This window comes from Syngnathus acus, chromosome 8, assembly GCF_901709675.1.
Source record: "Syngnathus acus chromosome 8, fSynAcu1.2, whole genome shotgun sequence".
NCBI classification, from domain to species: domain Eukaryota; kingdom Metazoa; phylum Chordata; class Actinopteri; order Syngnathiformes; family Syngnathidae; genus Syngnathus; species Syngnathus acus.
Window position 1 is genome coordinate 2764416 of NC_051093.1, and position 23257 is coordinate 2787672.

General features: G+C 45.2%; 2 protein-coding genes across 3 annotated transcripts; both read right to left on the reverse strand.

The window, feature by feature from the left end:
- Positions 1–132: 132 nt before the first annotated feature.
- On the reverse strand, positions 133–11030 carry LOC119126328 (myosin-4-like). Of its 2 annotated transcripts, XM_037257525.1 has the most exons (38): positions 10820–11030; positions 10514–10657; positions 10284–10440; positions 9919–9946; positions 9716–9830; positions 9555–9647; positions 9157–9220; positions 8859–8957; positions 8687–8790; positions 8472–8610; positions 8276–8394; positions 8052–8201; positions 7738–7908; positions 7320–7626; positions 7173–7240; positions 6941–7028; positions 6764–6881; positions 6545–6668; positions 6339–6475; positions 5871–6126; positions 5450–5692; positions 5207–5383; positions 4984–5129; positions 4789–4879; positions 4089–4478; positions 3892–4018; positions 3616–3734; positions 3328–3524; positions 3027–3210; positions 2679–2844; positions 2477–2601; positions 2078–2386; positions 1714–1917; positions 1394–1519; positions 1155–1325; positions 880–984; positions 706–801; positions 133–593 (listed from the first exon to the last, which is right to left on the reverse strand). In XM_037257525.1, exons 1-38 carry the CDS (start codon positions 11018–11020, stop codon positions 450–452), a joined length of 5802 nt encoding a protein of 1933 aa, XP_037113420.1. In that variant the 5' UTR covers positions 11021–11030; the 3' UTR covers positions 133–449. The 2 variants fall into 2 exon arrangements, with proteins under 2 accessions (XP_037113420.1, XP_037113419.1); XM_037257524.1 differs by having other exon boundaries at positions 706–984.
- Positions 11031–14278: 3248 nt separating this feature from the next.
- LOC119126006 (macrophage mannose receptor 1-like) lies at positions 14279–23242 on the reverse strand. The gene is made up of 27 exons (XM_037256994.1): positions 23038–23242; positions 22859–22968; positions 22571–22692; positions 22451–22507; positions 22226–22381; positions 22044–22135; positions 21581–21701; positions 21459–21500; positions 21212–21379; positions 20440–20559; positions 20239–20355; positions 20151–20180; positions 19924–20070; positions 19676–19825; positions 18438–18572; positions 18208–18368; positions 18012–18135; positions 17884–17938; positions 17742–17808; positions 16923–17056; positions 16809–16852; positions 16565–16735; positions 16333–16478; positions 16100–16258; positions 15765–15853; positions 15499–15688; positions 14279–14947 (listed from the first exon to the last, which is right to left on the reverse strand). Exons 1-27 carry the CDS (start codon positions 23182–23184, stop codon positions 14777–14779), a joined length of 3225 nt encoding a protein of 1074 aa, XP_037112889.1. The 5' UTR covers positions 23185–23242; the 3' UTR covers positions 14279–14776.
- Positions 23243–23257: the final 15 nt, after the last annotated feature.

The window sequence follows — 23257 nt, forward strand, 5'->3', positions numbered from 1 at the left end:
AGCTCCCTGCTGACAGACACAGGTGCTCAGCCGTAAGTTTAACTCTTCTGGCATTCTTCTCACGCTTTCACTTTGGTACGTGAGACGTACTGTCAGTGTTGCTGTGATTACACACGATATCAAGACTTTGGGTACAGCACTTGTAAAAGCTTTTATTGGAGAAATACGTACATTAGCAAATGTTGAAAGCACAAGGTTGGAGAACATGTTGGAGCTTGAAATTCATTCAAGCAACTTTGACAAGATACATAAATAAAATGTATGACGATTATTACTATTATCATAAGCCTCTCCAAAGTAGGACCACACCTAGACTCCAAATTTGAATATTTTATTATGCAAAACAAAGCAAAAAAGTTGACCAAACTGCATCTTGTAACTTAAAATACTTGTAAGTCTGTTTACCGCTGTATCCCACCGCTGGCTAAAGTAGCACATCAGACATCTTTCTACTCCACTTTGCCGACAATGTCGCGGCTCTTGGCTCGTAGTTTATTCAACTGCGACTCGGCGACATCTGCTCGTTCCTCAGCCGCCTCCAGCTCGTGCTGTACTTTCCGAAACTTGGCCTGCTGGGTGCTGGTTTGTTCCTCCTAAAGATCAGAGATAGCTAAAGTCCTCAGATACCTAACCCTGCCACAGGATGGTGCCAAAGTAATGCTTGCTTCTATGTGCAGAATGAAAATATTGGTCAGGACCACTCACCGCCTCCTCACTCTGCAGTTTGTATACTTTGACTTTCAGCTGCAGTTTGTCAACTAGATCCTGAAGTCTGGCCACGTTCTTCTTCTCCTCTTCTCCCTGGAACAGAGGAGGAAGATGATTAGGATTATTATGTTTCCTTGGACCTGCCGTTCGGCACCAGGATGACCCTCTGACCTGAAATGTCAGCTCTTTAATCTTCCGCTCATGTTTGCGTACTACTTTCATGGCCTCGCAGCCACGTTTCTGCTCCGCCTCCAGTTCCTTTTCCAACTCGCGAACCTGAAGAAATTCAAATCATTCATCTGTGTTGTTTGTAGACTGCAAATAATGAGGGATAGGTCGTCCTCACCAAAAAAATCAGCAAATAGGACTAAACCGCGGGTACCTAACAGCAAATATGCAGAGGTCTGCTGGACTTTGCTGTTATGTTATCTTTGAGATGTTCTCACCCGCTTGTCCATTTTCTGGAGCTCCTTCTTCCCACCCTTCATGGCAAGGCTTTCAGCCTCATCCAGACGCTGCTGCAGGTCCTTCACCATCACCTCCAGGTTCTTCTTCATCCTCTCTAGATGAGCGCTGGTGTCCTGCTCCTTCTTCAGCTCCTCGACCATCATAGCCGCCTGGGTGAGGTATTTGTCAGCTGTAAATCAGATGGTGGCGTGAATGACAAAAGGATGGCGGCGTTTACATCTGTGATGGCTTTCTTGGCCTTCTCATCTGTGTTCTTTGCCTCCTGGACTGTGTCCTCCATCTCTGACTGCAGCTGAGCCAATTCGCTCTCCATCTTCTTTTTAGAGTTCAGGAGGCCGATATTCTGCATCATAACATTGGTAAGACTTTTCATTGCATAACTCAGAAAATGTTCATGGGTCAAACAGTCCTGAAACTAGGGGCTTGTCTTTCTAAGAGAAAGTTCTAGTCTTGAGAGACTGGTCAAATCCCAAGTGTAGGTTTTAGTCCCAGGATGAGGTTCTCAACCACAAGAAGCTAAATGTCTGATGTCCTCACCTGCGAGTGTAGCAGCTGAGTCCTCTCGCTAGTGTCCCTCAATTCGTGCTCAGCCAGTTTGCGACTTCGCTCCGCCTGCTCCAAAGCTGCCGTCACGTCCTCAATCTCGGTTGTCATCAGAATGTTACGGCGTTCTGTGATGGCCAGTTGTTCCTTGATGTCCTCCTGACTGTGGAGTGCTTCATCGAGGTGGACTTGTGTGTCCTTGAGCATACACAATTTACTCAGGTGATTGAAAACCGACAGATACACACACACGCATGAGACCACTCGCAAGTTGTGAGCTTGGACATGAAATTGATTAAACTCATAAGTCAAGGTGTCACTGTATTTTGGTTTCTCCGAGCAAAACTGGCTTGCAAACCTTCAACTGGATTTGAAGGTTCCTCATTTGCTTTGTGGCCTCAGAAGCTTGGCGGTTAGCGTGGCTGAGCTGAATCTCCATCTCATTTATGTCCCCTTCCATCTTCTTCTTCATCCGGAGGGCATCGTTACGGCTGCGTGTCTCGGCCTCCAGGGTGCTCTGCAAGGTGTCCACGGTCCTTTGGTGGTTCCTCTTCAACTGGTCTATCTCTTCATCTTTCTCTGCCACCTTTCTTTCAACCTCTAATTTGAGCTGGTTCAGCTCCAGTTCAAGGTGAAGAATTTTGGCCTCCTCGTGTTCCAGAGATGACTGCAGGAAGAACAGATATGAAGTCAAATAGCTACTGGTGTATAAAAAAAAGTATTGATCCAACTTAAAAATAAAAACGTAGCCACGAACCTCAACCTCTTCAAGTGCCACCTGAGTGTCTTTCTTCTCCTGCTCAGATTGCTTTGCAGTTTTCTCTAGCTCGCGCATTATTTTAGCTGACTGTCCGATGTTCTCGCTGATGTCTGTGATCTCCTCTGAGTAAAAGAATAAGAGTAAAAATCACTACGTCTCAACAAGATAAGATGACTCCACGATTGTGTTCCACTCTTACGTTGAAGGTTTTTATTCTCTCTCTTCATGCTCTCCAGGTGCTCCAAAGCTTCTTCGTATGAATTCTTGAGTTTAAAGACTTCAGTGCTAAGAGCTCTGGACTCTTTCTGAGACACTTCCAGATCTGAATGACTCTCTTCACACTTTTGCTTCCAGTCAGACAGGACCTACAACATCAAGAATTAACCAGCCTTATCCACAAAGGTTGAATGGAGGTGACGTCTTGTTGGGTGAAGATGTAAAAGTCAGCTCAAAATTTTAGGTCTTTTTGCAAAATCCGATTGTCTCACTCCAAAGAACAAGAAGAGGAAATATAAAGAAGAAGCCTAACAATCTGAAGGCCACATACCTTGTCGAAATTTCTCTGTTTTTTATCCAAGGTAGCATTGGCTGCATTTGCCCTTTCAAGCTCTACCATCAGGTCCTCCACCTCAACCTGCAACCTCTGCTTGGTCTTCTCCAGGGACGCACTTTTCGCATTTGCCATCTCTGTCGACTCCTCGTATTCCTGCAGTCGTTGGACCAACCTCTTCCTGTGGATCACAGAGAAATAGTTGAAGGGGAAGGAGCGATTGACTGGTCAAATATATTGACTGATAAAATTGAGAGCTTGCATGCAGTATGCATTGAAAAACAAACTCGGTCCTTACTTGGCTTCCTCCAATTCCTCGGTGCGCTGTATGGCATCTGTCTCGTACTTGCTTCTCCACTGGGCCACGTCACAGTTAGCCTTGGAGAGGGAACGCTGCAGTTCAGCTTTCGCCTCCTGTTCCTCTTCATATTGTTCCCTTAGAAGATCGCAGTCGTGACGGGAAGACTGACAACTGTGTGCGAGGGCATTTTTTTCCTATATAAAAAAAGAAATAATGCAATGATGTACCTTCTCCAAACCTTGAGGTCCAGCCCACCCAAACACACAACCAACTATGACCGCAGACCTTAATTTCTTCATCCAGAAGTCTCTTGAGCTCTTCAATCTGATGACTGATGGCTGCTTTGCTTCTGTTCATCTGGTTTAGCGCCGCTTCTTTCTCCTCCACCAGTCGAGAAAGTTCGCCTACTCAAACCACAAAAAATGTAACTTGGCACCAAGATCTCACTGGAGTATAAAAGATGGAAAAAATGCTGGTGTTAAATCAGTACTTTCATTTTTTTGTCCAACCCAAGTATCTATACTTTTCTGAATACTTCTGTCACCTGTGCCATGAACTGACCATTCTCCGTCTGCAGTCGTGCAGTGGTAGTGGCGTAGTCGCTGAGGGTTCTCTGGGCTTCGTCCACCTTGGTCTTGTACTCGCTATTTTGTTCTTCAAGGTTGCGGCAGGTCCTCTCCATGTTGGACTGGAACGTTCCACTTTGTGAGCGCCTTCTAGCACGGGAAACTTCTCACGCAAATCCCTTAATTTCTTACCTTGCTCTTCACAACAGTCTCCATATGGCTCGCCATGTCCTCGAGCTCCATCTTCAGTTCACTTTTGTCCTTCTCTAGCTTTTGCTTGATTCGCTGTAGATTGTCAATTTGTTCTCCGAGGTGTGCGACGCTGTCCGCCTGCTTCTTGCGTAGAGCCGCGGTGACGGCTTCGTGGTGTAGGGTGGCCTCTTCCAGGTCACGACGCAGCCTCTGTAACTCGGCCTCACGCTTCTTGTTCATCTCCAGCTGAGCGTTGGTGGCTCCTCCGGCCGCCTCCAGCCTCTCGTTGATCTCCTCCAGCTCCCTGCATAGATCCGACCTTTGCTTCTCCGCTTTGGCCCTGGTGGCGCGCTCTGATTCTGTTTCTTCCTCCAGCTCACCTATGCGAGCCTACGGAAAACATTCGCTTCACTCTAGCGTCAATGAAGAACACTTTTAAAAATGCACTACTCACAAAAAGTTGGCTATGTGGTGAAATTAAAATATTGATAAAAATTATTTGACCTTCTCTTAACTTTTCAATGCACTATTTTAGTACTTTTTGCAGAACTTGCTGTTCTTTAACATGTGCATTCAACAGTTGGTCAAATTAAATCCACTTGTAAAAGTTATAGCGCATTTTAAGATCATCCCAAAATATCACCACTGACATCTCCAAATTTTAGTGAGTGGTATATATGCGTACTGTCTGCAAGCAAACCTGAAGTTCTTTAATCTGCTTTTGCAGCTGCGTGGTGAGGGCTTGCTCATCCTCCACTTTGTTGTGCAGGTTTCTGATTTCCAAATCTTTTCTGAAGAATGAATATAGTTGAGTTTCCTCAGATAGCACTGAAATCTAACATGTTATATGGAAGATACTCTCAAAAACGATATAAAACTGGATAAGACACGGTACTTATTGAGTCCGTCCTCCATCTGCATCTTCTCATTCTCAAAGTCCATAATGGTCTCCTGACTCAGCTTCAGGTCTCCCTCGATCTTTCTTCTGGATCGCTCCAAGTCAGCTCTCACTTTCTTCTCCTGCTCCAGTAAGCCCTCCAGCTGATGGAGACAAATAAGTCTGCACCTCATCAAGACACTATTGAGGAGCAGACCTGCTGAATTTGTGGGAAACCTACATCGTCAACCTGTTGTTCCAACTTAATCCTTGTCTTCATTAGAACATTGGCTTTATCTTCTTCAGTCTGGAGGTCGTCACGCATCCGCTCGTGAACCTCCTGCAAGGCTTTATAGTCCTTAGAGGACTTCATCAGATTATCCTCCAACATGGTTACCTCCTCCATCAAGTTCTTGACCTACATAACAGAAGAAATAGAATACAAATGCCTGAGTTGCAAATTCTTGGAAGATGTGTTGGTAACCTTGTTTTCAGTAGCATGTTTCTCCTTCTCGACTTTGGCAACGATCAGCTCCAGATCGTCGACGTCCCGTTTGAGCTCCGCACTTTCATCCTCCAGCTTTCGCCTCCTTGCCGTAACGTCTGCATTGATCTCCTCTTCTTCTTCCAACCTTTCTGAGAATTCTTTGACTTTAGCCTCCAGATGAATCTTCCTCTTGATCAGACCTTCACACCTCTCCTCTGCATCGCACAGGTTCTCCCGTTCCTGCAGTACATCAAGTAAGTTTTAAGCAAGTCCCAAGTTACTGTCGCAACATTTTTGCAATTCAAGGGATGGTTAAACTAAATATCAAGCAATTTGAGTCAAGTCATTGTCCCCCAGCTCTGCTCTGGACCTCCTTCAGCTTCACATTAAATGTTTCCCAAAATATGTGTTGACATACTGCTTGGATTTGAAAGTGGAGATCATTCTTTTCCTGGACGAGCCCCACTGTTTTCTCCTCCATGTCTTTCCTTCGAGCCTCAGACCTGGCCAGGTCCTCCTTGAGCCGCACAAGTTCCTCTCTCAAACTCTGCATCTCCTTCTCCGCCTCGGCACACCGCAGTAGAGGTTTGATCTTGAAGAAGAGCCTCATCCAAGGCCAATTCTTCACGTTCATGAATGAGCGGATGTTGTACTGGATGATGAAAATGGACTCTCTGGAGAGCGCCCAACGTGGACAATATTTTAGTAGCAAATAACTCAAACCCTTTGGACATGAACATTAGCGATTACAACAGTACTGTAGTTATGGATTGTAGACATTTAAGGCAGCAGTCACACATGGTAACCCAAAATTGAGACCGTTACAAGATAATGTGGTTCTGTTGTTATTTTTGTAATTAGGGAAATGAGTCTGTGTCTCAAAGACCTTTTCTTTGCCATCTCCTTGAGCTTCAACCTGGTGACGTAACCTCTGGCCACAGCCTGGATACGAGTCATCAACACGGCCAGACGCTCATCCCTCATCTCTTCAAGAAGGCCCAGGAGGCCTGCTTTGAAGAAGACCTGTAGGGAGTTAAGAGCATCAGCAGCAGCGCAAAAGAGCAACCACCAGCTAAGCTTTCTGCTGAATACCTTTGTATATCCAAATCTGTACTGGGCGTGGTCCACGTCGATGGAAGACAGTAGTTTCTCTGATGCCTTCTTACTGTCCATGAACTGTCCCTCAGGGATGGCGCTGGCATTAAGAATCCTGTACCTGGTGCAAAAGTACAGTAAACCCCCCACTACAGCAGAGCTTTTAGTCTTTCGGAACGGGGGTTCACTGTATGATCATGGCAGCAGATGTGCTACCTCTGTCTGAAGTCTCCATAGAGGATTCTACTGGGGAATCCCTTCCGACAGATCCGGATTCCTTCCAGTACCCCGTTACAGCGAAGCTGATGCAGAACCAGATGGTGGTCCATCGCCCCTGTGAGAACAATCCTGGTGTTAGCTTGTCTTCACACTGACAAACGTATTTGTCCTTACCAGGAGTCTTTGTCTCATTAGGGATGATGCACCTGACAAAGTGTGGATGTGTGGACCTGAGGTTGGCCATCAGCTTGTTGAGGTTTTCCTGCAGGATGTCAACAACGAAGAAAACAACTAATACGTGATTGGGTTAACTAATTTATTTTTTTAGTATTTTCTAGCACCGCAGATGGTTCAACTGGTTATTAAACTGCTTATCCACTTGATTCTTTCTCCTAAACTTTCTCACCCTAAAAAGTGCAGAGACCGTCTGGAAAGATGAACCCTTTCTCTTGAAGCTTTTCTTGCTTCCATCAGCTACAATGACAAACCAACATGTGATGAAATAGTGTGTTTTGGTTGTGCTACTTTTGCGATTTGTGAGCAGAGAACTGACCGTCCGCTGAGGAGTATGTCGCGAAGAGCTGGGAGAGCAACTTGATGGGTGATTTCTGGTATAACTGCACCACAGTGTCGTTCAGCGGGTCCTTGTTCTTCTCCAACCAGCCGCTGAGGTTATAGTCCACCGTGCCGGCGTAGTGCATTAGTGAGAAGTGAGCTTCGGACTTTCCTTTGGAAGGTTTGGGCTTCTGGAAGATGGTGTTCTTGCTCTGGTGTTGGTCGTAAAGTTTATTCTTAAAGGACATGTCCGTGGCCTTTGGAAACATGCACTCCTCTTCCAGAATGGAGAAGATACCCATTGGCTGCATGATGGAAAGTTGACAAGATTCATTGAGTGTCGATAAGGAGTCAGGAATTCAACAATGCAGAAATGTGACAAGGGTTGCTTAAAAGACTGATAACGCGCGATAGACCTTCTCAATGAGCTCAATGCAGGCTGCCAGGTCCAGGCCAAAGTCAATGAACTCCCATTCGATGCCTTCCTTTGTGTATTCTTCTTGTTCCAGCACAAACATGTGGTGGTTGAAGAACTGCTGCAACTTCTCGTTGGTGAAGTTGATGCACAGCTGCTCCAGACTGTTCATCTGTATTTAACACAGTATTTCATCAATAATGACAATAGGCCAATTATGAACGTTTGTAAATAATGGGCAGGGGGTTGCGCACTGAGGAACTGGAGACATCATGGTGAATTAGATGTAATACCAAGAGGACTGTTTGTGGTTACCTCAAAAATTTCAAACCCTGCTATATCCAACACGCCAATAAAGTGTTGCCTCGGGAGTTTGGTATCAAGCTGCTGGTTGATCCTGGTGACCATCCACAGGAAGAGCTTCTCATACACAGCCTTGGACAGGGCACCCATAGCGTTGTTCACCTGGGAACCACAGCAGGGTATCAATCCAGGTGGGTTAGTAGTAGTTTGACATGGAAAGCATGTAGGAAGTGTACCTGTTGAGGCGTCTGGCCTTTAGTGACATACTCATTGCCGACCTTCACCCTGGGATTGCACAGAGCCTTGAGCAGGTCGGCGGAATTCAGCCCCATGAGGTAGGCAACTTTGTCAGCCACTGTGAGATGAGATTAGAAGCAGTTGTCTCGTGGTCATTTGGCATTTTTCTGATGGAAAAACACTGTCGGACTTTACCCTCAGTGCCGTCAGGTTCAGCTTGTTCTTCACGCTGCTTCTGCTTGAACTTCATGTTCCCGTTATGCATCACAGCTCCAGTGAGCTTGTAGATGCCAAGCTTCTCTTCCGCGTTGAAGCCCAGGATGTCGATGGCACTCTGGGGTACACGGCATCAAGTTTAGCCCTTGCAATTCTATTCGACTAAAAGTGCATGTGACCGTTTCAAAACGTACATCCGTGGCCATCAGCTCGTCCGCGTCGTTGATGCTCAGCACGCTGATCTCGCCTTGACTTATGAAGGGATAGTCGAAAGGATTGGACGTGATCAGCAGCATGTCTGGAAGAGGAACAACAGCAACTTGATCGGCGCACCGTCACAGCTTGTCATCTAAAGTGAGGTTTTACCGATGAGATCAGGCTTCTTATTGGACATGATCTGGTAGAAGATGTGGTAGCTTCTCTCTGCCGGCAGTTGGAAGGTCACCCGGGATTTCTCCAACAGATCTAAATCAAACATGCTCTATATGTGTTAGATGCTCCAGTCATGTTAAGGTAGCAGTTTTTTGAAGGGTTAGCATCACCATAACATCGATGCTGATTTACCTTAACCCGAATTAAGGGTTTTGCATTATTGTTAGCATTGAGCTAGCAATGAAAGGGCATCCATTGTGTTGCATTTTATGGACAACGAAAGCAAACGTACATGTTTCAATATCAGCCGATGCCAACTTGCCCTTAGTCCCAAAGTGGATCCGGATAAATTTCCCCTGCAGAAAGATTTGGAATCATCATTTAGTTTTGTTGTAATCACTTGTGATGTTTGTGATTTATGAAAGCATATCTGTGCCACCTAAGTTTGAATTTCAATTCATATATTTTCAGACTTTTTATGTGTTGATTTTGTTTTAGTATTTTTTTGGTGGAAAGATTTGGATGGTGAAAATAACTGTAAAAAAAATGCCATCTCAAATTTTTAACGTGCAGATAGATTTGCATAGTAATTGAAGATGTGCAGTGTAGATGAATGAAAGGTTCTCATTATTGAAGATTAGAGGCACATTGTGACATGATCCCGAGGAAACAGGTGGAGTCGGAGCTCACAAATCGAGATGAGTTGTCATTCCTCACAGTCTTGGCATTCCCAAAAGCTTCCAGCAGAGGGTTGGCTTGGATGATTTGATCCTCTAGCGTTCCCTGATAGTGAGGACATTGAACTCAGCTCAAATTTTTGAATATGCTTACTCCTATTTGTAAGGCTTCACCTGCACTTTGTCAGGAAGTTGCTCCTTCTTACTGGAGTCTCCCAACGATGCGATTGTCGCAAAATATTGGATCACTCGCTTGGTGTTGACTGTCTTGCCCGCGCCGGACTCGCCTCTAACACCATAAAGGGACAATGAGCATGCCACTAGATGTGGGCAAGTGGGACATTTTTAGAAAAGTGGTGAGGTTGCACATAACTCACGTGATGAGGAGAGACTGATTCTCTCGATCTGAAAATAGAAATTACATGCAAAGTTAGTTTGGGTTTGATTAGGTTGCCATTATGACTGTCAACCCAAATAAATGTATGAGCACCTCATATTATATACGGCAAAAGCTACAAAACAAACTGACAACTCGTTTTCAAATCAGACGAGTAAAAACTGGTCAAATATTAAAAAAAAAAGATATTATTAAAAGTGAAGACAATTTGCAATTCTAGTAATGACACACGAATTTGATGCACAATTTGTCTTCGCGGGCCACATAAAGTGATGTGGTGGGCCGTATCTGGCCCCCGGGCCTTGAGTTTGACACCTGTGGTCTACAGTATTTGATGGAGTTCACCTGTGAGCATATACTGGTAGGCATTGTCAGAAATTGAGAAGATGTGCGGGGGGGCCTCCTGACGCTTCCTCCCGCGATAAGCCGCCACCACTTCGGGGTTGTAGACGGGCAACCACTTGTACGGATTAATGGTCACGCAGAAAAGACCAGAGTATGTCTAGGGGAAGCAGACAAAGTATTAGCACTCTGAATAAGTGTTCAAATGGCTTTCCCAAGGCGCTTTCCCTCACGTAAATCATCCAGGCAGCATATCGCTCTTTGAGGTTGAAGAGCACGGCCGGCTCGTGAAGATGCGTCAGACGAGCCATATCCTCGATTTTATCGAACTTTGGCGGGTTCATGGGCCGAAGGTCGTCCTGGTGCACCATCACCATCTGAACACAACAATGTACTGGAGTGGATTTTATGACAAGGGTATACGTATATTGACAAACAACTGACTGGTCGCCAGTCTGCCATGGCACATACAGGCAAACAGCAGATAGGTTAGCACTGAGTTAGGGAAGGGACGAAAAGGGCCCCCCAAATAGTCCCACCTTGCCGCCTTCCGTCTCCACGCTGACGCTGGTGCCATTTTGGCTCGTTATCTTGCCCTTCACGTACTCGTGTTTGGGGTCGGGTACAAAGACAGCCACCTTGGCGTCGAATGGCATGTTCTGGGCCGCGATTCGTTCCCGCTCGGTTTTGCGCAGGTAGGGTGCGGCCAGCCCAAATACTTCCATCCCGGCATCACTCATCTTCTCTCTCGGGATTCCTGCGGTATCAGCAAGAGGGAAATAAAATTGTATGATTAAAAAATCCACAAGACGACAAAAAGTGAACCGCAACTTGGCGAGGGACGACTATAGATCAAAACAAGTCATTTCTTCCACATGGTCAGGACACTTGATTTCATCTGAAACCAGTGATGTCATACTCACACGAGTGCTGTCTGAGGAAGTCCTTAAGAAGTGGTGAAGATCGTAACCACGCAATTTGCCGACAGTCTCCAGCGCATCAGACCGCAGTCCGCTTTTATACGGGACCCTTGCCTCTTTGTCCGCCTTCCTCTGCTATATTTGGGGCACAACTATGTCCATTTTCTCTATGTTTAGCCAACGTGTGTCACTTTTAAGCATGTTAACTCTCAGCATCCCGCATTAAAAAGCAATGATCACTCCAGGGCCCCGGCTTACAGGCCTCATTTTGGGAGCTCATGGGAGATTAGGCCGTCGTTCGGGGCGTCACTGTGAAAGCCAGACGGAGAGTAAGCCACCCAAAGACAAGCGTCTGAACATGTCGCTCATCTGTGTCGTGTCAAACGGACACACGACCAATCAGCGACCGGTCGTCCCATCAGATCCCAATTGTTATCAGTGTGCTATTATTAGTGCATTAGTCGTGCCTTGATTTACGAGTTAAATCCATTCCATGCCTGAGGTCCTAATTCAATTTCATTGTAGATCAAATCAATCTACAATGGCGTTAATCCATCGCAGACTTACCAAAATTGAACTTTGCGCATTGTGTACTAAGAGCCAACTGTAATATTGTAAATTCAAGTTAATTTGCACGGAATATCTTGGAACAATATTTTTTTAAAAAAAGGAAGAATTTGTCGTGCCAAAAATAAAGAACAGCTGCCTGAAAAATGTACTTCCAGTACCAAAATATTTGTACTTGGTTACTTCCCACCAGCAGTTCTGCAAGTGAGTGGCATGTGGACCCAGTGAGTGGTCTGGTCTAACGACTGAAGCGACTTAAACGCGGAATGCCCGGCAGACAGTGAGAATGACTTTTTGAAAGGCAGTGATTAGTTCAGAAGTCGAAGCGCTGCGGGTCAGGTCGCGGCCGAAAAGGAGAATGTTTGCCGTGCTAATCCACCTTCCAAAGGAGGAACGTAGCAGCTGCGCAGACAGACCCTTGGGTTATTTTAATACTTCAGAACTCCAGCACATCATGCATTCAAATATTGACATTCATTCTTGTATAAGAGTAACACATGAGAATGTAAATACTGGAAATGAAATGATTAATAAAGGATAGTGACTGAAATGTAGTATTCGTGTGTGGATATTAAATTTTAGAGGGTAACTGGAATCTGCGTTTGTGTTTTAGTGGCACTTTTAAGTCAAGGTAACACTGGACTGACAAGGGTTAGCGAACTAAAAGTTGGATGAAGGAAGAATTGAAGATGTGATCTGATGTGTTGTATTCCGGCAGAAGGTTAAGACTTGATCTGTTGTCTTGGGATCTCATCCCTGTGATGATGTCATCACATCAGACAAGCAGCTCGTGACATCAGCGCTTGACGGGTTAAAGCAAAACAGATCGGTCATGTGACTGTTGTCGGACATCTAACGCAACGTCTTACCAAACTTTAAAAAGCCTGCTGGGAATTAAAAAGAAAACAATTAAGAATTTGAAAGTGGCGTTTGGGATGAAGTGATTCAGTGTCCAACCTGAGCCAGTAGATGGCACTAGAGTGGAAAAATAGCTACTTTTTAAAATAACATGAAATGACACGGCAAATCGAGGCACTGAATTGTCTTTTTTTCATGCACGTTTTTTATTGAATATGTTGACAAGAGACAATCACTACACTGGCTTTTGTCACCAATACAAGAAAAAAAATACACGTTGAAACAGGACTCTCGATTAATTCTCCGAGCATCACTGCCAGTAACAAATCTGCCTTCACAAATACACCATTAATTGTATACTATTTCCGCTTCTTTGTTTTATTCCTCTCATTTTTTGACATGCTGACACATAATTCAGCCGATTCACGCCATTCCAATTTTAACATATTTCAAATATTCATGTCATGGGTGCTTCCATTTTTTTATTCTAAAAATGTTTTTGCAAAATTCTAAAATTTCCAGCAAAATTTTCCCCACTCATTCCGGATGGCACATTCGACATTTCACATTTGCATCGTTCCAGTTTGACATTCACATCATTCTGCACATTCATGGACGGGAAGACTTTCAATATTCCCAAGCCACGTTTCAAAAATGTCACGTTTTAAAATTTGTGCTAAATTTTGCAAAAATCAGTTCTTCCCTTTTTGTGGACCGATTGAACTGCTCTTCTTATTCCTACCTATTCCAAAACTTCCTGAACTGCTCTTCTTATTCCTACCTATTCCAAAACTTCCTGAACTGCTCTTCTTATTCCTACCTATTCCAAAACTTCCCACTTAGAAAAATGTTCAACTTTGCTTACTGTTTTTTCAAATTTTCAACTTCGCTTACCGTTTTTCCTCGCTTACGTTTTTCTTGCTTACCGTTTTTTCTCGCTTACCGTTCTTCTCGCCCATCATTTTTTGTGGCCCATTTTTTCTCGCTTACCGTTTTTCTCACGTGCCACTTTGCTTAGTTTTTTTCTAGCTTACCGTATTTTCTCGCCTACCATTTTTCCCTCGCTCGTTTATCGTTTTTCTCATGTTTTTGCTTAGTATTTTCCTGCTTCCCGTTTTTTTCTCGCTTAGTGCGTGCTGACCGTTGTTCTCACCTACGTTTTTTTCGCTTAGTTTTTTCTCACCTTTTTTTACGCTTACCATTTTTTCTCGCTTACCGTTTTTGCCACTTACGGTTTTCTCGCTTACCATTTTTTCTTGCTTACGGTTTTTCTCACTTAGTTTTTCTCACCTACCGTTTTTTCTCGCTTACCATTTTTCTCAGTTTTTCTTGCCTGTTGTTTTTTCTCGCTTACTGTTTTTCTTGCCTATTGTTTGTTTCTCGCTTAGTTTTTCTTGCGTACCTTTTTCTCAATTACAATTTTTTTCTCGCTTATCGTTTTTTCTCTCCCCTACCGCTTCTCGCTTTTTTTCTCACGTACCGCTTTTCTCACGTAACATTTTTCTTGCTTATCATACCATATTTCTTGCCTATTGTTTTTCTCGCTTACCATTTATCCCGCTTATCGCTGCTTAGTTGTTCTAACTTCCTGTTTTTCTCGCTTAACGCTCGCTTATGTTTTTCTCACTTACTGTTTGTCTCGCTGTTTTTTTACTCGCTTATCGTACTGTTTTTCTCATTGACCGTTCTCGCCTACCATTTTTTTCTCGCTTACCATTTTTCTTGCTTTTCTCGCATGTCGTTATTTCTCACCTTTTCACATCATTTGCTAGCATTCCCCATTCCAAAGTTTTCATCCAGCTTCTTTGCCTTCACACGCAGTTTCTCCAGAAATTGCATTCTTTTATTATTACTCATCATACAATCAGTCAAAAGGGTCTCTTAATCAGGCGAGGAAAACTATCTTAACTACAAATATTGCACATTTCAATGCAATAAACACAAAGTCAGGATGCACAAAGGCAATCAAAAAGAAAAAAAAACAATCAAGCATGCAAGTCTGGCTTTTTCTAATAGCCAATTAGACTAAGATTAAATATTAAACTATAAAGTGGTTACTTTTGTACAATTATCCTACAAACCATCTATGGCTGGTGGAAAAGGCTGTGCCAAAAACAATTTGGACACTTTGACGACATCCGTCCTCACATTTTAGCGCAGGCTGGTCTTAGTGGAGCTTTGCTTGATGTCCTTGATGGACACGTGACCCCTCACAAACATCTGCGTGATGCTTTGCAGATTGGCCACTCTGTATTTGTAAGTCACCTCGTCGAGGCTGTTGATTGTGATCTGGAAATGATCGTCGGCGCACTTGATGACAACCTGAGCGACAACAAGACACCTTGCATGTGATGAGTGTGAACGGCATGGCGGCGAGCAAAGACGGGAGATGTGACATTCACGCTGACATTTTCGGGACTTGTGACTTTTTTTGGCGAGCAAGTCTTGCTAGTGATTGGAAGAAAATTCATGCTGTTGTGGACATTTCTGAGTAGCATCACGAGGGGTGGGATGGTTCGAGCAATTCCTTTTGACTGTGACATTTCCATTGCATACTTTTTGTAGTTTGGGAAAGAAAATCACTCCAACCTTTATCAGCGGCTAGGTGCTCTTCAACCAGTAAATGGCCATTTCCCATAGGAAACACTCAATTTTAAGATTGAAGTATGTATAGGGATGTTCTACAAGATGGAATTGGTTTTGACAGACACAGTTGTATGAATACGCCTTGCACATATGAACAAACAATGGAGCGACAATTAGATACTGGCACCAATCACTGGTAAGTAAAATTCCACACAAAAGTTTGGAAACCCCAAAACTGTAAGGCGGACGTGCAAGTGTGTGCAGAAATATGATGTGATTCACGTCACCTTGACTTCTTGTGCGGGTCTAGAGCTTTGTGTGGGATGCTCCTCTCCTTTGTTCCAAGTTGTGTTCACTCTGGAGTACAGCCGAATCTTCTTGGTTACAAAGTTCAACTTGAGGAGCAGCGCGACCACGTTGTCGGTGGTGTCGTCGTCGTCGTCGTCGTTGTCAGCCACAAACAGGCTGATTTTAAACCTGCAACACAGATGTGCAACTGTGTGTTTGTGGTATTAGCATTCTTGTGCCCGTGGGGGGGGGGGGGTCCTCATACCAATCTGCCAGTTTATTTGCCCGTCCTGTAATGGTGATAACGTTGTTCACACGGAGACCTCCCCTCAGCGCGACCATAAGTCCAGCATACTGAAAACACGCAATCAAAACATAACTGGCAAAAAAATCCTGAGTGGAAAATGCATGCGAATGCCAAGATCTGACGTTGAACTGAACTTGTGTGGAAATCATTACAAGTTTTCATTGAACAGTCCAGAAACGGGGGAGGATGGATCAAATGTGAGGGGATTTTTTTTTTGTTCATGTAGTGTGCAAAAGAGAACACAAACACTCTTCAGCATTCACGCAGACAAAAAAAAAAAAAGTTCAACTCACTCTTTTCCCTGACATGGTGAGCTTGCTTCTGTGCAAGAGTATGCGGTCACCAGAATGGCTCTCCTCTGTCTTCACTGAGGTGATTGCATAATGCGCTTTGGGCATCTTGCACATGAAGCTGTTTGGTAGCTTGCAGCTCATCTGCTTCCATCTTCCAGTCTGAAAGATGAGCAAGATGAATTTCAGTGGATCGTGCCGGTGTTCTTCTTGCAAGTGCTCAATTGGCCACGCACCTTTTGCGACATCGCCACGCAGTCCATCTTCAGGTGTTTGGGTTCTTCTGGGGCCCAGTCGGTGAAGGTCACTTCGTGGTGGTCTGACCACTCAAACATGCCGAGTACACTCTGGTCATTCAGTCCGGTCCACATGTCGCTGGTGTCTGCAGAGGACAAAGGCGAGCAAATCTCTCACCCAGCGTTCAGGTATTCCACCTATCGAGTAGTTCTACTAAGACAAATTGCGCACTGAGGTTGGAGGCCTTTTTCACCCACGTCTGCTCCACCTCGGAAAGGATGGACACCAGATTGGCACCCAATTTCTTACAGACAGCTTGAGCATCGGCCCACTCCTTGTCCTCAAAAGCTTTGTAGCAGAAGCCCGCAAACTCCTCCCAGGACTGTCCCGAGCATCTCGGCTCTGCAGGTGACATCCCATGCGAGGTTAGCAGTAGCTGAGCACTTAACATGGAAAAAATGCTCCGCGAACTCACCTCCGTCTGCGAATGTGAAGGCCTGATCCGTCGAGTTGGCCCTCCTGCAGGTCGTAAACGTGACAATGAGCTAGGCCTCTTAATGGTACTTTGCCATAAACGTTGGCCACTCACTTGAGGGAGCTGATCCCGTTGTGGGTGGAGCCAGCAAAACCGTTCTTTACCACGGCTGTCATCACAATACAGTCTCCTCCGATGTCGTTCCGAATGACGCCGGCGTGAATAGCGGCCGCGCAGATGCTTGAGTCCTGCACTCATATCAGAATCAGCTTTATTGACCAAGTTTGTGCATGCCAAACAGGGAATTTGACTCTGGTTGATCTCAGCCTCTGTACAACATTTAAGTGATTGACAACATTCAGGTAACTAACAACATTTAAGTGGCGAGAGCAGGATGTTTTTGCACAGTGATGTCTCTGAGACTCTGAGTGGTGTGAGTTCATCGGAGCGACCGCCTGGGGGAAGAAGCTGTGTCTGCTGGTTTTGGCGTATAGCCCTCTGTAACGCCATCCGGAGGGGAGTAGTTCGAACAAACTGTGACCTGGGTGAGAAGGGTCTGCAGAGATGTTACTTGCACGTTTCCTGGTCCTGGACAGGTACAAGTCTTGGATAGATGGGAGGTTGGTCCCGATTATCTTTTCCGCAGACCTGAACTCAACTGGCGGGTCACGATAGGGAGGGTTTGACTCCCTGCCCTGGCATGTCAGGGCACAATTTTGATCACACAGGTACTGCACATTCTGCCGTTCTGCCTGTCTAAAAAAATGTAGCCTTCCTGATTGGTGTGTGGAAATGAATCTTTCAAAACTTGTTTCAACTTTGAAATGTAAAAGGAAATCCAAATTGAAATGTAGGTTCATCTTTGAAATGTTTATTTTTGGCAAGAGCCACTGCCTCTCCAGTCCAAGCGTCACTGGGTCAGCAATCACGTACCTCATTGTAGACCAAGGTTCCTGTGACATTGTGTTGGGAGTTGGCACACTTGGGTGGGCAGTGGAACCTGCAGAAGGCAACGACGAGCAAATTGGCAACAGGCGCTCACCGTCATGGAGACGCCGTGGCAAGTGCGACTCACGTCATTGCCTTGGTCAAGTGGAGGCTGTTGAACGTGCTGTCACAGGTCATCGCATCTGTCAGACGAAAGGTGATGTCAAAAGATGGGTTGTATGTTTTTCTCGGCAGCGGAGGGAGAGACTCGCTTACCGTCACGTGCGCATCCCAAGAGGTCAAAGCTGAGGCCGAAGTCAACACTGTCCTCCAGCGGCAGGATGCGGACGTACTGAGTGGACAATGGCGAGCCGAACCGGTGCTCCCCCCCTCCGGTAAACTAGAAATAGCAGTTTGTAATGGCAAGTTTGGACAGCCCGGTCGGCGTCAGGTTGACTGGCTGGCCGCTCACTATTCCGTTCGGGTGTTCAGTCCAGCTTTTGCCATCAACACTCGTCTTCATCTCAAAGTCGATGACGCAGGACCTTCGGTCAACGTGAGGACAGCCCTGGGTGACGATCCCAGTCACCTTTCTCACGTGACCCAGGTTCACCTGAATCCAGCTGGTGGAGGCTGCAGGACACGAGTTTGCTCAGGACACCAAACTGCCAGTGTCAAAGTAGCTTTCAGTTGTCTACATACGATCTTGTGACGGTCTCCAGCAGGAATTGCTACTCAAGTGAGCTTTCTCGGGGCTGGCGTCGCTCATAGAGGAGGAGGCTTCAAACGCTGAGTTGGCAATGCGCTTGTCCGCCTTGATCAAACTGTCAAGACACACTGAGGACAACCCAGAATCATGTTGCAACGGATGCTGAAAGGCATCCCTGATAACTGTCTGGCCACCTGCCCTTCACAAGAATCATTGTACAGTAATCCCTCGCTACATCGCGGTTCGATTATCACGGCTTCAGTACATCGCGGATTTCTTTTCCCCAAAAAATAAAAATAATAATTCACAAATTCAAAATAAACCTTCTAAATTGAGGAATTATGGCACGAAAGTTGCCCACACGCCAGCAGAAGGCAGTGTCCACACAATTGCAGTACGTACACTTGTACCTTTTTATAAAAAAAAGTGTTAATAGTAAAAGTAATAAGAGTTCTAAAAACATATTTACAGGATTGTACAGTAATCCCTCGTTTATCGCGGATAATTGGTTCCTAAAACCACCCGCGATATTTTGACTTTTAACTTTTTTTTAATTTGGAAAAAAATCTGCCATGTAGTGAAACCGCGATAAACGAACCGCGATGTAGCGATTACGGTACCTTGTTATGCATTTTTTGTAGAATAATAAAATAGTTCTAAAAACATATTTACAGTATGTATACTTGTACCTTGTTATAAAAAAGTTGTTTATAATAAGAGTTCTAAAAACATATTTACAGTATGTATACTTTGGCTACATATACATGTCACACACGTATCATTTATATTTAATATATTATTTATACATTATTTTCTGTATGTCCTTTATACTACGTATTAATATAGTATTTACATGTTTGAAACTTATTTAATGTTCTAATGATAACATATGCACTTATATGGTTTAATATGCACTTATTGATACACAATGTATGTTTGTTGAAAAAAAAAAAAAAGGGTGACACTACTTCGTGGATTTTCACATATCACGGGTGGTCTTGGAATCAATTATCCGCGATAAACGAGGGATTACTGTATTGTATTGTTCTGGGCATTGTTAGGCGTCGTCAATTCACCAGGCCAATGGTTGCCAAGCTTTTATGGCGAGTGGTCCCCTGAACCTTTTAGTCATCGCGTCAACGTCCTTAGTAGAACAGACCATTCAATGTGCCGTCATACCCCAACTCTGGTTGGGAGATACCGCATTAGACAACAGAGACTTGAAGTCCACCTTTCCGTTCACAGCTGTAGACCATGTGCAGGTATTTGGAGACAGCAGGGCAGGTCTCCCGGACGCCCTTGAAAGGGTCAGCAAGACAATATTGACGGTTGTCACATTTTTGCCTGTAGTGAAGGAGGGCTCCTTGCACCACGCAAGTCTCTGCAAGTCACAAGGCCGAGTGGAAGCTTATTTGGCTGCAACGGTCGTATAGTCGGACCGAAATGTAACGCGACAATGTCGCTTATGTCCTGTCTTACCATTTGATCCGCTCTTAGTTGGACAAATGCTGCCATTCCTCCGTCCGTAGAAGGCTGACTGGATGCGGATGACGCTTTGACCCTCACTCTGACAAAAGAATTCGGTGTGCTGCTGCTGGTGGTTGCAGACAAGGATCTCCCGAAAACCTGCGAGCGCACCGTCATGTCTTTTTTCCGTCTCGCATCTTTTGACGTCAACATTCAGGATTCGGGGAGACTTGACTTACCGTTATGGCGTGGAGGTTCCGGTTTCTGTCCTGCGAGGCAAAACCAAAGATGGGCATCAAAACGAATTGGCCATGAGTCACATCTTACCTCTTGCTCTTTTCTTGCACATGTAGCTGTTCTTCTTCTGGCAGTTGTCAAATTCCCATTTTCCACTTTTAGTGTGAAAGGAAAGGCAGTTTTCACCAGAGGGTTTACTAGGGCTCTCTGTAAGGAGACGGCAGATGCTAAGCGCTCCTCTCCATTGCTCCAGACGGTCAGCAACAAATATTAGACGGGGTCTGGACCGACCTGTGGTCCAGTGGGTGTAACGAAAAGGAGACCCGTCAGTCCACTTGCATCCGTCTTGAGTGATCGTGGTTTTGGTGGCCAACCACCAAAAAGAAATATTTTGAAGAAGGTGGGACAGATCTTTGGATCAAACATGAATAAGATGTCACCAGTGAATGTCTTTAAGCTTACACGTATCATGGTTATAACAAATTCATTTCACACATTCTTGTGTTCCCCAAGAAAAAACATGCAATTAGCTGATACAACGACTCAAAATAAATCCACAAGAAGTGACAACAGAGGGCACAGCGCTAAAATCAGCAGAAAGACTAATGCTACGACAATGAGGGCATCCTAGACACGCAATACAAAAGTTAAATAGTTTATTATTTTTGTGTCATCTCAAGCTTAGCGCTTTACTGTGTCCATCGTTTCCATAGATTGAAGAAACTGAATCTTCAATGAAACAAAGTTTTTTTGTATACTGACGGGTTTTTTGTATGGCGGCTTATCAAGGCCATCTAGTGATTTAAAAGAAAAGCAAGATCTGTCAATCCCTATAAGCTGTCCTTTTTCCGGTCAGATGCGAAAGAAATGTCAAGACAACCACTTGCTTGGTAACTTGGTAACCAACTGCAGGTGACGTCACACACAACGTTTTGTCTTGTCTTGAAAATGAGCAACGAAAGACAACTGACATAGTTTTCAAAATGTCTTTGGCAGATACGCCAGCCTCTACAAATATCGCAAGATTCTCAACCAACAGTCCCGATGAAGCCCATAAGCCTACCTTGTAAGAACTTCTGTTCATTTGGGTGGGTGATGCTGAGCAGGTCGCCTCCGAGGCCGACGCAGTCGTCTCGCGCCTCCTGCCAGGTCTTGCGGTACTTAAGGTTGATCAAGTAACAGAAGTTGTTGGACGGGTTGTCCGACCACCAGCCGCACTTTTCGCTCCATCCTGCAAGCGAGACTCGCGTCAGTTGAGGGCCAACTGGCCAACGACCAATCACGTGTGGGCCGCAGGGTGGGACGCCCACCTTTTGATGACGGCAGATCAGGGAGAGCCTCTCGGATTTTGGCTGCAAGAACGCAAGGGGGATCAAATATGAGGGAGCAGCGAGAGGTTAAAGGGCAAAGTGAGCTGTGGTGACTTTTGGACCTTTTTTGCAGACGGATGGCTGCTCTTTAGTGCAGGACCACTCATGAAATTGTCCAGAAGCTGACAGAGCAACGCAGTCACCACGTTCTGTAGACTGTTCTCCCTCCAGCGTGATGTTGTCCTGCCACTTGAGTGAGTTTGGTGTTGCAACTTATTTTCTTAAAACGTTCTCATTACTCCATTTTTAACATCAACAACTACTACTCTTCCAGTGAAATCACAATGTTCCTATTTTATTCTCAGACTGTCCATCTGTAAAATTCTGCACTTTTATACGACAAGACAAACTTGTATTTTATTCAAGCTTGTCAATTTTATTTTTCTTAGATAACTGCAAGTTAAATTGAAACTTTACAAATATTTTTTTGCTCTTGCAACATTGTGACCAACCCAACTTTGGCTTTCTCATATGTCATTCTGGACAAATGCCAACATTTTAGACTGCTGTAGATGTTTCACTTACTGCAGACGTCGCGTCGCTCCAGGAAAATTTGTTGTCTTGGTTCTTCTTAAGTCCCACGAAAGGCCAATATCCTCTCTCATCTCGCACGTGAGCTTGAGGAAAGCAGAACAAGCGCTAGTTGCAAAGATGCTGGGAAGCATTGCGGGACGATCACAGAATCATCAGTTTGTCTTGGCGCTCACCAGCCAAGAAATTCTTTTCGTCCTCTGAGTGGACACTGGCCAAGTGACCATGCTGTTCTCTGCAAAACTCCTCAGCCAACTGCCAATTCCTACGTGTCCACTCAAAATGATAGCAAGAGTTGTCGTGCAGGAAGTCGCCAGGGTTGCAGGAGGAAGCTGAAGCCACAAACAAACTTGGATTGGAAAAGCACGGCAGGAGTAAAAACAAGCGTGGCAGCCACTCACTCTCCACTCGATCGTAACCGAAGTCTTTGAAGGAACACTGCCGGCCCTCCGGGCAGCCTGCAAAAAGACCACACAATTGTCCCTTTCGACATAAACATGACAACTCCTGAGCAGGCTTACCGTCCAGTGGGCGCTTGCACATGAATGCCAACGAGGATCCGCACGAGCCGTGTCGCCACTTTCCTGGCTGACTCTTGATCCACGCGCCTTGGTTGACATACACGCAGGAGTCTACGTTGGAGCTGTCGGAAGAAGTCGTGAAAAGCATCTTACAAACAGGATGAATTGGAGGCTCTTTTCTTGCTCTCTTTTAACAAAAGTCTTTATTCCCCTCGTCACATGTGCTCTTTCCCATTTAGGAAACGGGCCCCAAAACCTTGCCTGACATTCAAGACGTGACCCTCTTACCTTGTAACGTGACGTGAATCCCAGTTGGAGTAGGTCACCGTTACACGGGCATCGGACCAAGTCATCTTCTGTTCCTCCGCGTCATACCGACACCAGAACTCGTTGCATTTCTGCAGAGGCCAATCCCGGTTGTCAGTCACGTACCAGTAAAGAACCAACAACCCGCGCTTCCGTCTCACCAGATTGGAGAGTCCGATCCAGTAGGGGTTCTTGCCCATTTGCTTCTTCACAAAGGCTTCCTCGTCCGATGAGGCGATGGAGACCAGGTCGCCGCCCTCCCAGACGCAGTCGTACCGAGCCCCCAGCCAACCGTTGGGGGTCGCCATCTTCTTGTAGCAATTGGACTGGTGAAGACTCCACCCCTTCTCACATGTTGATTCAGAATTGACTGAGGACACC